This window comes from Pyrgilauda ruficollis, unplaced genomic scaffold (genome assembly GCF_017590135.1).
Source record: "Pyrgilauda ruficollis isolate IOZ18807 unplaced genomic scaffold, ASM1759013v1 scaffold187, whole genome shotgun sequence".
NCBI classification, from domain to species: domain Eukaryota; kingdom Metazoa; phylum Chordata; class Aves; order Passeriformes; family Passeridae; genus Pyrgilauda; species Pyrgilauda ruficollis.
The window spans coordinates 249,234-265,440 of NW_024517762.1; the positions used below are offsets into that span (position 1 = coordinate 249,234).

The following is a 16,207-nucleotide window of genomic DNA, read 5'->3' on the forward strand; positions in this document are numbered from 1 at the left end:
AAAAATACAAAAAAGTTTATTGCAAACTACTACAATAATTTATTGAAGCAAACTGCATGCGAGTGAAGGAGAGACATCGAGGGGAGGAGGAGCTGCAGGAGGGCTGTGTCAGTTTTAGGGCTTCAGAGGGGCGTGGGAAGGGAGCTACACATCTCTCCTGCACCAGGAGTGAGCAGGCTGTGGTTAGAGGACAGACAGGCACCTGGCCACGGCCAGAAAAAGAAAAGGGAGAGCTACAGGAGGTGTCATGGAAGGACAAGGCAGGGAGAGGCAGAGATCAGAGGTGTCCAGGCCGGGAAGCAAAGGAAATGTTTGATTTTGCATCCCAGGAGTGCAGCCAGGGGCAAACCCTGCTCCACTGGGGCGGACGTGGGACGAGGCAGCCTCCCCCAGCCTGGTGCCAAGTGCTGGGTCACCAGAGGTGAGCAAGCCCTTGGCCCAAAGGCGTTTCAGTGCCATCCCTCAACCACCAAACCCCCGAGCTCTCCTTTAGTGTTCTGTGCAAGGCTCTGCCCACCCTGCACCTCCCACAGGCACAGGGGCCAGCAGACCCAGCTCCAGCAGCACCATGTCAGAAGGACAAAGCCAACCTGCCCCGAGGGCCACCAAGTGTCCCCAGAGTGCTGCCCCTCTCTAGCCTGCAAGGGGAGGGGACCAGCTGCTACCCGGAAAGTTTCCTGCTGGAAACCACAGTAAAGCAATCCAAGCAAGACACTGGATCATCTCAACTGAAAGAACTGGTTTAGTTTAACACCATTCTGCCACGGACCTGCCACCAGGTGTGCTGGGCCCTCACGTGAGCCAGGCTGCTGCCACAGCGTGACCACGGGATGCCCACACCCAGGGCACGGGACACCCAACTGCTCAGCCTGATCCGCCCCAGCACCAGGAAGTGCTTCGACTTGCTCTGACAAAGGTATCAGTCTAAGAGGGAGGGAGGAAGGGGGCAAACCAGGACACACAGCCTGAGAAAAGCCAGCATGTTTGGGCCACAGCTGGATTTCCAGGCATCACAGGGGACAGAGTGGGTGTTCAGAGTCAGTTTCCTGTTAATCCAATTAAATTCCAAGTTTTATTGCGGTTTTCCAGACCCCCAGGTACCCGATTTCAACAAGCTGCTGTGTGCTACAGACCAACTCAGCTGATCTTGTGCTCAGACAAGATACTTCAGCTCTGCTCCCAACCCCAGAAACCCAACCAAAAAACAAGCAAACAAACAGAAAACAGGTTATTCTTCACCTCTTCCAAAACCGCTACGAATTCAAGGCCACTGAATCTCCACACAAAGTTTCAGAAAAGAGCAAAAAAAAATCCAAGTCTCCATAGCAGACACATCTGATCCTATGTAAACTTTTCCAAGGGCTCAAAGCTGCCCTAACTACACCAGCAGGCAGCACCTGACCCGCCACATTTCAGGGAAAGCTGGGGTGTCTGTGCAGAAAAGAGAAGCTTTCAGAACACGCTACACAATCCCCCCTCAAAATGAGGGCAGGGAGAAAAGCTGACAGCCCCGTCGTCCCACATCAATCTATTGCCTTGGATAAACAAGCCTGAGAAAACCACATCCAGTCCCTGTTAACAGTGTCTTTGTCTAGACCTGGAAAGGAGAGGCAAAATTGGATGAGGAGCACCACATCCCCCAGCAGCAAGCAGCTCAAGGCTGTCCCAAGAGTCACAAGTCACAAGAACAAGCTCCTGGCTGACAACGTCCTTCCCCAAAAGGCTGGAGGCAAAACAGGCATTTAATGCAAGGAGCTCACCCGGAGCTGGGAGCGAGGGAGACACAGCCCATCACTCACCTCATCCTCCTGCTAACACGCTCCTGCAGAGACTCCCACTGCACACAGGCTCTTCTCCAGGGGCTCTCCCTCTACTCTGCAAAAGCTGCAAGACACATCTGACTCCAGAGTGCTGCCTTCACCTCAGCTCTCCCAGCCGCTGGCACAATGGCACTGGAGCTCCCTGCCCTGGAGCCTACTGGGAAACAGCCTGAACCCCTTCCACCCCCGCCCCTAAGAACAGAACTAAAAAATACCGACCCTTTTTTAAACAATAAATAAGGAATCTTGTTACCACAACACAAAAACGAAGCATGTTCAAAGTGCAAATTACTGTCGTCAAACTGGGATGCTCCTCCTTGCCTCTCCCACGCAGGGCTCCTGTAGCCCCCGGGCCTCTCCAAGCAAACATGATCTACGAGCCAGGGCGTTCCCTCCCTCCACTTCCTGCCAGGGCTGGAGCAGGGGAGCGCGGTGGGAGCGGGATGTGCACTGCTGCTTCACAGCTCACCCTGCCGAGGGGCTAAAGTGCCAAACTCCCAGCCCCGGCCAGGAAGGAGGAGACTGCAAGGACCAGAGTGCAGTGGTGCATAGAAGTCGGGACCAGGGGCAGAGGGAGTCCTAAGGAACTTCTCCAGAGCACGTCCAACGCTTTTTAGTTTGCCAGCGGGGCCACGCCAAGGAGCCGGAAAGGCAACTGCTTTGGGGTAGAGCAAGGGGTTTCGGCTGTGCCCCCTCCCCTGGAGAAATCCGCCGCTCAATCCAACTTGCTCTGGCAATGGCAGCACGTGCCCCTTTCCACAAAGGGGCCGTGGGAGAGAGAGAAGTGGTTGGGAGAAAGAGGATGTGCTGTGATCCGCGCTGGAGGGGAGCAGACCCTTCAGTTATTTACTAGTATTGTAAGTTTTGTTTAACTTTCCTCTCTTTCAGTAAGTGCCTCCTCCTTTTTTTTTTTCCTTTTCCTTTTAAATACAGAGTCCCAACTGTCCCAGCACCCAGGCGCTCCCCTGCCACTAGGGTCCAGTGGAGTCTGAATCTTCAATGAGCACCTCCGTGCTGGCTCCCAGCATCTCTGTGTTCATGACCAGCCCCTCCGGGTTCGCGCTGCTGCCGCTGCCCACGAAGAGCTTGCCGTCAGCCACCAGGCTCACTCGCTCTGCCCCGCCACAGTAGGGCTTTGGCATCCCCTCTGGGCTCAGCAGCAGGCAATCTGCTGGGGGAGCGCTGCCCAGGGGGTCGGGGAGCAGCGGGAGGCCCTGGCCATCCGTGGGCGGCACAATGGCCTCGGGATTAGTGCCCAGGATATCGGTGCTGGTGATCAGGGCACCCGCGTTGGCAGCCAGTGCTTCAGCAATGAGCACTTCGGGGTGACTCTTGGCTTTGTGGGCCACGACGCTGTCCTTCTTCTCGAATTTCTTGCCACAAATATTGCAGGAGAATTGGTAGAAGGAGTCTGCATCATGCTTCTTCATGTGCCAGTTGAGGGAAGCCTTCTGCCGGCAGGTGAATCCGCAGATCTCACACCTGGGAGGGGACAACGAGGAGGTCACAACAAAGGGACATCCACGCACGCTCATAAGGACAACAGTAGCGAGGTGGCAGCTCAGGAGAACAGCAGGGGCTCGCTAATGTCACTGCAGCTCCAGCTCTGATTTTATTTACTGAAGGCTTACGTTCCCCAGATCACACCAAGACACGGCCCCGAGGAGCAGGTGACACAAGTGTGTGTTCAAAGAGAGCTGGGACACCAGGAACAGGCTCCAGCCTGACTTCAGAGCTGCTCTGAAATGGGTGTTTTGGGGGTCCCTCAGAGCAGGAGGGTGAGGCACAGGCAGAGGTACTCACTGCAAGGGCTTCTCGCCCGTGTGGATCATCCGGTGCACTGCCAAGTTGTGGGAGCTCTTGAAGGCCCGGGCGCAGTACTCGCAGATGTAATCCCTTTGATCTGAAAGACAACACCAGTTGCAGCATTGCTCTCCCACAGACCTGCCCCCTTTCCCAAGGCTCAGGCGGTGCAGGTAAAGCTGCCCAAGAAGGAGCAGAGCTACAAGTTCTGGGAGGAGGAGGTGTCCCACAACACACCACAGCTGCTGATCTGGAGAGGCGAGGCATGATTACGACTCTCCTAAGAGCTAATTATCCACTCTGACCAAAACTGAAAGACTGGCAAATTGGGATAAATCAGACTTTATCTGTTGAGGCTTATTCCTCTACAGAGCCCCTGAGTGATGCCTGCCAGAAGGAGAATTAAAACCTCTATAGTCTATTTCTTTCATTCGCTTAAAATATGGTAATCCAGAAGACAGTAATACCCTGCTGCTGCTGTAAATCTATGCCACCTGACTTGGCTTCACTCTCTGCAGAAGTCCCAGAGGCTTTTCCATTTTCTCTCTATCTGTTCACTGACCTGAAGAGGAGTTTGCATCTATTTCCCACCCCCCTGTACCTGTGTGATGTTTGGCATGCCGCAGGAGCTGCTTCTGGAGCCGGAAGAGCCGACCGCAGGAAGGATGAGGACACACGTATTTTTTCTTCAGTAAGTGCTGATATTTTATGTGATGCTGGAAAGAAACAGTGGAAGTTGGCAAACTGTTCATGGCTGAGTGAACAGCTGAGGTTCACTCAAGTTTAGATCTCCACTGGAAAATAAAACACACATGGACATCCAGCAAGCTGACAGACACTCACACACATGGCTACAATGGGCCACAATGAAGTCTTCCAAAATGACAGCATCAGGAAGGGGTGTGAGTGCCAGTGGAGGCTTAGCTGCCTGTTCCAAGCACCCCTTCCCTGCCCTCCCATGTGCCACAGAGGAAGTGAGCATCCCCACCAACCTGCAGGTACCGCGGGTGAGCCAGGACCGTGCCGCAGCCTTCCATCTCACAGCGGACATACTGGATCGGAGGCTTCTTCCTGGGAAATCAGCAAGGAGAGGGGCAGAGTGCTTGGCTGCTTCTATGATCAGGTGATTCTATAGACAAAGATTCTATATATATTCTATTTAGAATCACAATTCTCTGTGTCTGTGGGGGACTGATGTGTTTCATGCCACAAATAACAAGTGCAAGCACAGCAGAGCACTATTGCTCCAAAACCCCTGCCTGGGTGCCTAAGAGCCACCTCTTCTGCTACTAGCTGAGGGCTCTCCCTAGAGCTGGGAAAACCTCAGGAGACCCAGAATTCCCAAACCAATTCCTTATTGCTGGGCAATACCATGGGAGGGATCAACTGAGAAGTGGGCAGGGGGCTGGTTCACTTGGAAGAAATTAAACCAACACCTCCAGGGGAAGGAGAAGAGGGAAGACAAGTTGCTGCTGGTTTTGGGTTTTATTCCCTTTAAGGCAGAGAGATGGCTTTGGGACAATCCTTGTCTGCATGTAGGACACAAGGAAAGCAAGTCTGCAGAACAGAACTGGGTTGAGAGGATCACTTACCTTCTCTTGGGCAGCCTTGGGCTCTTGTCATCCTTTCTCCTCCTTCCCCTCCTGTAACAGGGATACAGAAACAGAACTGAGAGAAGCTCTTTACATTGGCAGTGGGCACAGACTTTGACGTGTATGCTGTATTGCCTCATTAACTGCATGGTCTAGAAAAGAAACTGAGCTCAAGTTGGAGACAGATTCAAAAGATGGAGAATTCCAGAAAAATAAATGCTTCACATGGTTTTCTCTCTCAATACTTCCCATTTCCTACTACATTTTTCATAAACATGTAAATTTGCCAACACGGTCTAGAACCTCCAGTGCACTGCTCTATTTCCTCTGCTCTGCTGGGGAACATTCCACACCATGGGAAAACGTCCATCTGCCTGATCAGGAAGAACGGGATTAATGATCCAGCAGCTACTTCACAGGCCTCTGAATTAGCAACAGCAGCTTCTGTACCTGTCAAGGCAAAAGTCTAGGCTCTGTCTGAGCAGACCTGCGCTCACACGTAAACTGCAGCCTCCCAAGCCACAGCTCTGCCTGCCTGATCCCATTGCTGCAGAGACACTTGGAGCAGACTGATGGAAGTATTTTCTAGACTCTACTGAGACATCTGTATTGATGGCAAGCCAGGAACACACTGAACACACATTCAACATTCAAGCCAAGCCCTCAGAAGAGCCACAGGTTTTATTAAGCACAAAAAGTAGTGTCTGATTCAAACAACAAAACCTCAAGCCCCAGAAAGCAGTCTCCAACAGACAAAAATGTTCTTAAAATATCCCTCCTCACTCCTCTCCACTGTGAATCAGCAGCAGCAGCTCAGGAACAGCAAGAGAAATTGCACCACTAGTGTGCAGCAGGTCAGCAGAGGGAGCCCGGGCTGCTCCAACCACTCAGAGAGGAGCTGAAGTACAAAACCAGCTCCTTTTTCTTTTTTTCCCCTCACATTATCCCAACGAATGGCTCTGACACAGTCACATAAACCCATCTCCCTCTGGTGCCAGGAGGAATGCTTCAGCTGTGAGCTCCAGGGACAGCACACACCAGAAGGTGCCGGGCCACTGGCGACTGACCGGGTGGCACAAGTTTGTTGTTTTACTTCTCGAAAGCAAGGGGAAAACAGCTCATTTTCCTGACATCTGGTGAAGTCCTAACTGTACAAAAAGGACACTTGCCACACACACAAGGTACTCCAGTGACAAGACATCCCAGTGTCTGCCCCCAGCACACAGCAGGAATGCTGCCCTCTCCCACTGGCTTTCAGGATCCACTTGTGGCATCACAACGAACCCATTGTAAGGACACCCTGAAGTATTTCCCACTGTGTGGTCACACCCAGAGAGGCTGACGAACCACAAGATGATGAAAAACCCCTCCACTTAAGCTAAACTCTGATTTTTTTTTTTGTGGCTGAAGACAGGGCAAGACGTGAGAGCACAGGATAAACAGTGCTGCCCCATCAGCTGTCAGGCCCAGAGGAGGAGGAGGGGGATGGGGGGAACAACAACAATTAAACACTGTTGTACACCAGCAAGAATGCAAAACACACAGCACACACTGGCACGTGTAACTGCAGAGTTTACTCACTTCCTTGGTGGTTCTTCATCCTCCTGAAACTCATTCTCTTCTTTCACTTCCACTTTAATCTCTTTCTGCCTTTCTTTTTCCTCCTTCCCCTTGCTAGCTCTTCTCCTTTGCTTTGGTGCTTCCCTACAAAGACACAAATACAACACATTACTCCAATACTCTTCCCACTGCCGCTTTTTACAAAGATTTAAACAAAAACTGGACCCAAGTTCAGGTATGCTCTTCAAGTCCCACTTTCAAGCAGAAGTAAGAGCCAGACTTAGGGAAGCACCCAGCAGCCAGCAAGGCTCTAAAGGCTTCAGTCCCTGAGAGAAGAACAGCTCTGGCCAGCGCAGGGAATGTTTAGAACCATTCCACCAGGTCAACTAGCACAGGTGCTTTGGGGCATATTAAGCTAATTCAGGTAACATGCCCATATTTTTTTTGGTCTAAACCCCCAGTAAGTACATAATCCAATATACTTCTCTAGGTGGGGCTTGTAGGTCTCATCTCTGGGATCATCTTTGAAGGGAACTTCTTCCTCACTGATGAGCATCTCCTCGTCATCATCGCTGTTGGGAGAAAAGGAGAAGAGAGGACTTTGGCAGCAACAGCTTGGCCACTACTGCAAGAACATCTGTGCACCATGGCATAGGAAGGACACTGCTACACTGCACTTCCTCATCCATGACTGGGGACAGGTAACTGCTCTGACCAAGGAGCACAGTGAAAACCAAAACACGCCAGGCAGAGCTGTGTCCTTTCCTGAACCCACCCACAGCAACAAAGCTACCAGGTTGAATGCCCAGATTAAATCTTACTATCCATTTCTCCACAATATCTCCTGACATCTGTGCACACTGGAACTGCAAAGGCGAGGGCCAAAGGAGACAGAGCTACTGTCAGTCCCATGGATCATTTCACCATTTCACACGAGCATTTATTTTCAAGCAACTCAGGCCCACCTTGAGACACCGAATAGGAAGAAACACCACAGAAGAACATGTCCTACCTGACTCCATCTGGAGACTGATGCTCGTCTGTGACCACTGAAAGGAAAAGTCACCATTAGGTTTCAAAGTGTGTTCGCTGCAGTGAGCTCTCTGTCTCACGGTACCTCCGTCGACAATCAGAGCCGGGAGTGCTGGTGGCAGAAGGCACCCGTGACAAGCAGCACCACGCCAGCACAGCCACACGCCCAGAGTGACACCCACAGCCAGCTCCCTGACCGTCCCCAGGCCTTCCACGGCACGTACCGTACTCCAGCTGGTCGGAGTTGGGCTCTGACTTGCAGATGAGCTGCAGGGAGCCAGCCTTAGACCTGGAGGCGCGGGAGTTCTCGGGGTCGCGCTGGCGGGCGGCGGCCGTGCGGCTGCTGCGCCAGCTGCGGCTGGGCCGGGCCGTGCCCACGGGAGAGCCATGGCTGAGCACGCCGGACACTTCCTCCTCCTCCTTCTCTTCTTTGGGAGCTGAAACAGCCATTGCAGTCTCTTTCATCAGAGTACAAAACACCTAAATCCCCTCGTTAAATCGCACCTTCAATCACAGCAGCCCCTGCTGATGCCCGGAAAGGCTGATCTGGGACAGAGACTAGGCAGAGCTGAATGGACAAAATAGGTATTTCTTCAAAGGCCTCTACAGGATACACCTTGGGCAGCACAAGAGCCTGGCCAGGGCTACACCCAGGTTGAATCCAAGAATGGTCACAAGTGTTTACATTTTTGTAAGTTTTGGTTCATCTACATATTGGGTTAAATTGTCCAATTACAGCTCCAGGTCATGAAGTCCCCCTGGCTTACCCCCTTCTCTTCACAGTTGTTTATGCTTTTTGGGAAATGGTTGTCCTTGATTTTCTAGCTGGGAAGGGATTGTTTTGTCAAACTACCCTGTGAAGAGAACTTACTAACACCTAATATGGAGTTTCAGAGTTATATACCAGGTAGCAGAGAATCTAAAAAATATAAAAGCTAAAACCCCAGGCATCACTGCCTGCTGTGGGAACCTGCTCAGCCCTCTGTGCTGAGCCAGGACACTCCCCAGGCCCTCACCTCAGCAGACCTTCCCTTAAAACTCTCCTCGCATTCCCTCTAAGGAAAGACACTAATATTTAAAAGCAGCTTGTATTTCCCTTGGATAAAGGCTTCTAAGACAATGATTTGCTGGCTCTAAGCACAACAAAAGAGATACTCATAAAGCTCAGCAAGTACTTTATGAAAGGCCAGCTTCAAAGTTGGGCCATGTGAAAAGTCATGTTTAGAGAATCCCCCAAACATGTACTTCACTGGAATTGTACACCTGGCAATATCCCTGGGGGATTTGAGACGGATGTTTCTGGTGCTGTGCTAGAGCAAAAAGCATCACAAATGCTGTTAGCCTGAGGTCTCCACACTTATTTACAGCTTGCACAGGTGGTTTCCTTTTGGCTCATGGCTGGTCTCCAAACATGCTTTGGCAAGATAACAGAACTGGCTGAAATGTCTTGTGAGCAAGTTGAAAACTGAAATTCCCGAGTACAGTTCATTTGATCTCACTTTTTGGCGCTTGCTGTGACAGTGGGCCTTCATGAACTCAGTGCCCTTTGAAATGTTACAGCTGATCATAGAACAGCTTGGGTTGGAAGGGACCTTAAATCTCAGCTCATTCCAGCCCCTGCCATGGGCACCAACACCTTCCCCCAGCTCAGGCTGCTCCAAGCCCTGTCCAGCCTGGCCTTGGATACTTCCAGGGTTGAGCAATCCACAACCTCTCTGATTGCTCCCAGCCTGCAATCTCCAGTTTTGCATCAAGCCTCCTGAACCAAATGATCCTTTTTCTCCCAGCACGTAGTTTGCTCTGCATTACTCACTGTCTGATCCTTGATTAACAGGGTGGGAATAAGCAACATTTGGCTGGAAAAGCCTGATTGGAATCCCGGATGTGAGGCATCACACTGTTGTAAACCATCAAGCTGCTGTCTTGCATGTACAAACCTCACCATCAGAGTGTGAACTGCACCTCCTAGGCTTTCTTTAGCCCATCTCAAGGTGATTGCTGCATGTTCTCAGTCCTCATGGTGAACATCTCACTTTTGAATGCTAAATCAAACCCAAAGACACTTGAAACCATCCTCTAAAAATTCCCCGCTCAACCACTACTGTGTTGCCAGGGATAGCAAACACTGCTGCTCTGGAAGAGCTGTATTCCTTTGGAAGATCAGGCATTCAGCTGATTACTTATCATTTTAAAAATCAGGCTTGCAGAGCTGAAGCAGACCTGCCTCAGAACATATCTGGACAGAGGACACCCCTCACCCAGCAGCTCTGCTTCCCTCCTCTGCAGTGAAGGTTTTGGATAAGCCTTTTCCCAGGATTTCTCCTTCCCACTTCCTCTGCTTCAGCTGTCTAACAGATTCAGGGCATTTTTACACGCTGAGAATACCCAGGTACCTCCCAAACCCCATCCTTAGGAGATGTATCAAGTATTTACCTTGCCAGAGAGCTCACAGTGACACAGAGCTATGAGCTGAAAACCCTTCTAATTCTAGACCCTCCCAACATGGTCCCTGGTCCCTATCCAAGGGTCAGGGCTGCACCAGGAAACTTCTGTCAAGTGTTCAGCTGCAGGAACAGCTGGAATCAGCCATCACCAAAGCCCTTGCCCAAAATACGAAAGTCCGAGATTCTGAATAAGTTTTTGTTTCTTTTTCCTTCATAAAAAAATAGATTAAAAACTGTGAGCGAATGCCAGTCCCTGGGAGAAGGGACAAGACAAGGAAACCTGGAAGGACACTCGCAGTGACGTTGTGGCTTTGTTTAGACAACCAAAAGACAAGACTCTGGGCACTGCTCTGCTTTTCAACAGAGCTGAACTTTGATTTGTAAGGCTTTTGGAAGCGTCTCACTGACCCTGCAGACAATTTCAGAAAATACACGTGTGCAATTAGGCAAAAAGAAAATAAACTATTAATTGCTAAGTTAAAAAGCTGCTATAAAAATAAATGCACCACAACATATGCACACCTCTGAGATTTGAGGAAGCAATCACACAGCAGATAAGGCACCAAACACCTGGCTTCATAATGGCATGGAGAAATGAAACTCAGGAAAAATATCCAAGTGCAAAGCTCCATCCAAAGGGCTCTTCCCCACCAGAGCACTGTGGAACTGTACAGATGGGATACAGGAAAATCCTTGGAGGGTTTGAGCTATTTAAATTCAGCGCATTTTTATAAGGTTTGGTTTTAAATAATGACATTACTTTCTCCAAACACTGACAAAGCCTTAAGGGAAAGCAATGCTCCCAAAAGGAGCATGAAGCATTCAGAATAAAACTCTCAGGTACAATGTGAGTCCTCTCTGTACAAACCCATCTGCCACTTCCTCAGTCTCGAACTTTTTTTAAATTTGCCAAACATAACTGTTTTCTTAGCAAAACCACTGAATTTGAGAACATGCTTCCAGGAGGGTGACTAAAATGAAAATTATTCCCACAAGGACACAGAGCACTGTGGAAGGCAGACGTGAATTCTGCTACACAGCGACTGCAGCTACACCAATTCATCTGTAAGCTGAGATTAAACGTTCTACTTATGCATCCAATATTCCTGCAGGCACACGTTGGGAAATCCTGCGACTGCATGACTAAGCAGGCGACAGGGAATAGCCAGGGAACACAGGCTGACACTGCAGCTGCCCCCGTGGTGACAGTCACACAGCTGTGACACAACACACACACCTTCGGCTCTCATCTCCCTCTAAACTCCCCGCCACACCTGCACAGCCAGAACTCCCCAGGGGATGCAGGAAAAGCCTGATCCCACGGCTTTGTACCATGGCTGTCCCAGGGATCATTCCAAACTGGATTTAGCAGTTGACAGTAAAGGCTAATACTGCAATGCAAAAAAAATTAAAAAAAAAAAAAAATCAATTCTGTATCAGGGAACACAAGCACAGAATTCCAAGCTTTCACCAGAACCACTCAGCACCTTATCCCAGCTCCATCCAGGGGGAAAGGACAAATGGGATTGTGCCTTCCTGGCTCACAAGGGGCTCCTGGCTACCAAAAACACTTGTGCAAGGAAAGCTGCTGCTTGCTTACACTGGTCTGGCTCCTCAAAAACTGCAGCTAAAGGAGGGGGAGGAGAAGCCCCTCCTGCTCCTGCACAACCTGTCCCAGGAAGGAGGAGGAAGGAGGAAGACACTGCTCAGCCTGTATCCAGGTCCTCTCCGAGCAGCACAAGGTGCACAAGGGCTCCATCCAGCGTGCAGCCAAGACACAGGAGTGCAGCTTCCTCACTCCGGTGCTCCTGTAGACTAAAAAACAAACCAGAAACAAACAACCCCCGCCCTCCACAGCACAGATTTCCTCTGGCCCAGAAGAAGTCAGCACTTCCCGGGGCCAATTTCCACGCAACTATTCCTACCATCATTTTGGCTGCAAATCTAATTGGGGAAAAAAAAAAAGAGCCCCAGAAGTTTAACAAACACTCCATTCTCACCTTGAAGCACAGCTGAAACTCTCAGAGGCCAAGTTAAAGGCTAAAATGGCTCAAGTGCAGAGAGCTCCCAAACCTGGGAATTTCAGTCTGACAACTTTCACTTCCTGGGATAAAAATGGGAATATTCTGCTCATTTTCTACCACTGCCAATAAATATTTCTCCTTAAATCAAAAATCAAGCAAGTCTTAGCTCTATACACATATGTAGCCAAACTTTTTTAGACATTTCAGCAACTGTGCTCTGACACAAAAGCCTGAAGCTCTGACATTACACTGCCCACCCTGTACACAGTGAGGGGTAAATACACACAAGCAAGATCTGGACTCAACACACAGCGGTTAATTCTGCTTCAGTCTGTAAAAACACACCTTGCCAGCTGGAACTGCGATGGATTTCCACACCCAAATGGAAGGAGGAAAGCTAAAGAGTTACCAAAACACAAGAATAACAGCAGCCTCCGAGACACAACTGCTGGCAAACAAACCCGGACAGCTCCAGCAGAAAGGGGAATTCATCGGCACAGGTGTGTGACCTCCTTTCCTCAGCGCTTCATGCTGCCACAATTCTCTGGTGCCAGATCAAAAACAACACTACACAAAGCTCTCTACTTGGACCTGTTTCAGAAGTCATCACCAGGTAAGGAGCAAAGCCCTCTAACTTTTTTTTTCTCTTTTTTTTTTTTTTTTCTTTTAACAAGAAATTGTTAAATAGGCGCACAAAATTCACAGTGTGCACTGGAAAACAAAAGTTCTGCTCCAGGTCGCAGATGCCCACAGCTGGGGCTTTTGTGTTCACACCCTACTCACGCCCCCAGTTCTAAATAATTTTCTCTTTCACCCCTGAAGACATCAGCCTAAAAAATCCATAATCCACTAAAGCTAGAAAAGAACAAGTGTGAATATCTGAATACTCTGATTTCCACACAGCTTTCCCCCAGGTCTCTTGAGCACATATTTCTGAGCACAGAACAGAAGTGAACCCAGGATTTGCCAAGTACTTAGGACTGATATGCAACAAGAGCTATCAAACCACGGAGCAGCCCAGCCTCACGCTCCAACAGCCATGGAAAGCCCGAGTGCTTTTTGGGACAGTGAGATTTTGCAGGTTGGGCACGTGCCAACAGCAGCAGCAGCAGCTTATCACAGTTCCACAGTCTTGAGAGAGACTCAGAAAGAAACTGCACGTCACCCAGCACTAAAACATTCTTTAAAAGGAAGATCCAAAAAGAGGATTCGGCTAACCCATGGGACAACCCAGGCTATCCAGATGGAACACAACACCAGGAGAGAGTAATTCAGCTCTTACCTTTACCAGCGACTTTATCTGCGCACCTGAAAAAACACAAAAGCAAGTGTAAGAGCCAGACTCTATGGGATGGGGGCAGCAACAAGGAGCTGAATGACGTGGAGATGAGCCCCAGTTCCTCAAAGCCCTGGTGCCTCTCTATCGGATCATTGTTTTTAACCCCTCAGGCCAAGGTGGATTGTTCCAGCCGCAGGAAGCTGAGAGGGAGCTACAGGAATCTCCAGCAGCAAAGGCCCAGCCATGCCCAGGACAGTGACGACTGATCCAGGGGGATTCTGTGCTAAGAACAGGGCAGAGGAGCTGCACTTCCGAACCCTCCGGTGTCCCGCTCACGACCGAAGGTGCAGCGAATGCAGCATCTCCTCCCGGGAAGGCAGAACCCACCGCCTCCCTCACTCAGGTCTTTGCCAAACGGGGCCAGACCGCGCTGGCGCCGCGGTTTACCGGGACAGCGGCGGCTGCCCGAGGGCGCTGCGCAGCCGGCGATTCCCGGGACACTGCCCTTCCTGGGAAGGGACCGGCGCGGCCGGAACAAAAGGGCGGCGGCGCGGGGCACCCCGCGGCCGGAGGCGGCCGCAGGGCCTGGGCCCGTTCTCGCGGGTCGGGCAGAGGCCGCCCGCACCCCCCACCCGCGGCCGCGACCCGCGGAAGGCGCGGGCGGAGCCCGGCGCCGCAGGGACTCACCCGGCCCGGGGGGCCTTCCTGGCCGCGGGCGGCGTCTCGGCCCGCCCGGACCGCCCGTCCGCCGCGCGGCCGCCGCCCGGCCCCCGGCTCCGCAGGGCTCCCTACCGCCGCCGCTGCCTGCGCCCCTCCGCCTGCCCCCGGGCCCCTTTGCCCCTCGGGCGAGGCCTGGCAGGGGAAGCCGCTCGCCGCCCCGCCCTACGCGGCTGCTCCGTGCCGCGGAGCTGCGGCGCCGCCCGTAGTACCGGCGGGGCCTGGCGGCCGAGCCGCTTTTTGCTACCGCTTCTCCTTTAAGAAAAAAAAAAACGCCCCGTCGGGCGGCGGGTGAAAGTCGGTGACAAAATGGTGGCCGGCGCAAGGGGGGCGGGGCACACAGCCCTGGCCCCGCCCGCTTCCGTCCCGCTGCCGCGCATGCGCGGTGCCTGCCGGGAGTTGTAGTTCCACCGGGGCTGAGGCAGCGCCGGTTCCCCGTTCCCGGCTGTGTCCCCGCCCCGAACGGCCCCTGGGCGGGAACCCGGGAGCGGCTGTGCGGGGGCACCTGCCCCTGTGGTCTTCAAGGCCCGAGTTCCTCCCCAAAACAGCCCCAGCAGAGCCTGACTGTCCCACAGGGACTGCTCTAACACACTGAACCCACACCAGAACCCCAAAACTTCGCCGACGCTGGAGGTGCCACCCGGGAGCGGGTTTTGTCACGGTCGCCACTCTGTCCCCTTCCCTGCTGTCCCAGTCACCTCGGTGGCTTTTGGAGCTGGACTGATGGTGGCACAGCATTCCCTCGCCTTGGCTGCAGCGGGATGTGACCCTGGGAACAGGACTGGGGTGTGCTGGCTCTGGAGCGGAGGGTTTGGCCGATGTTACCCAGCTTTTATGACAGGGGAACAAAGGGTAACACTTCCCCAGAACAAGGTGCTCCTCATCCTCCCTCGGGAGACAAAAAGCAAAAATCACAGGGGTTCAAAGAGCCCGCAGCGTTCAGCTGGAAAATCCTGTTTGCTGAGCTGGTTCCCACCGGTGAGAGGGATCCGAGCGCCTGCTGCTTCCTTCTGCTGCATTTCAAATCCTTTCTGCTTCTGCATTTCGAGTCCTGAGCTCTGGTATGTTCCTGGAAAACAAAAGTGTGTCCAACAGTTCCTGAGAGTGTGCTAAATGAACTCCCTCACTGTGGAGAACCACATTCCCCTGACTCAGACACTGGGAAGGAGAATGTCCTTGCATTAAAGTTAAAGAAAACCTCGGGATCCTTGCACAGGGATTCCTCCCGTCCCTGCTTTTTGTCAGCCCCATGCCAACCTGTCCCTGCCCTTGCCATGACTGATTTCCCCTCTGCAGGCAAGGCTGGGGTCACTCCGTTCTTGCTGGAGCAGAGCTCAGGGCAGGGCACAGCTCAGCCTTTGGCCTCTGGGTTCTGTAAGGACAAGTTTTAACATATCCCAGCTCCAGATGCTCCTGTGCTTGGGCTCACACATCACTAAATCACAGAGAAAGCTAAAAATAGCCCAAAAACCTTCCGCAGGCAGGAAGGTTCTGTTGAGTGCAGAAAGGGAAGTGCCTGACACCAGGATCCCAGCCCGAGCAGTGCCAGGCTTTGGGTGGCTCTCAGCATTCCTGGCCTGAAACACGGCCTGGACACGGCTGGTTGGTGGCCCTGGGGCCTTTTCCTGAGGCAGGGCTGGGCTGGATGTCCCTGCTGTGAGCAGGCAATAACATGGAGCCAGGAATGAAGTGACCCCTGAGGTGGCAGCTTGAGGGGCTCAGCGGGGCCAGGGCAGGGCCAGCCCGAGCCGTGGGGGTACTGCTGTCTCTCCCAGAGAGGATGGAGTCTGTGGCTCTTAATCTTTGCTCCCGAGGTTTTCCTGGCTGGATTAAAGAGGAGCCAAGCCAGGACCTGGTGATGCTTTGTGGGCTGGTGGCCAAGGTGACAGAGATGGTGTTGGTCACCTACCAGGTGCTGCCTCCTCCAAACACCCAA

At 52.1% G+C, this 16,207-nt stretch overlaps 1 protein-coding gene across 1 annotated transcript; it reads right to left on the reverse strand.

The window, feature by feature from the left end:
- Window positions 1-15,314, reverse strand: ZFP91 (ZFP91 zinc finger protein, atypical E3 ubiquitin ligase). Its single transcript, XM_041465103.1, has 13 exons — window positions 15,248-15,314; window positions 14,441-14,526; window positions 14,242-14,342; window positions 13,558-13,583; window positions 8,032-8,244; window positions 7,788-7,824; window positions 7,258-7,347; window positions 6,797-6,919; window positions 5,216-5,266; window positions 4,616-4,694; window positions 4,225-4,339; window positions 3,624-3,723; window positions 1-3,302 (listed from the first exon to the last, which is right to left on the reverse strand). Exons 1-13 carry the CDS (start codon window positions 15,312-15,314, stop codon window positions 2,792-2,794), a joined length of 1,599 nt encoding a protein of 532 aa, XP_041321037.1. The 3' UTR covers window positions 1-2,791.
- Window positions 15,315-16,207: the final 893 nt, after the last annotated feature.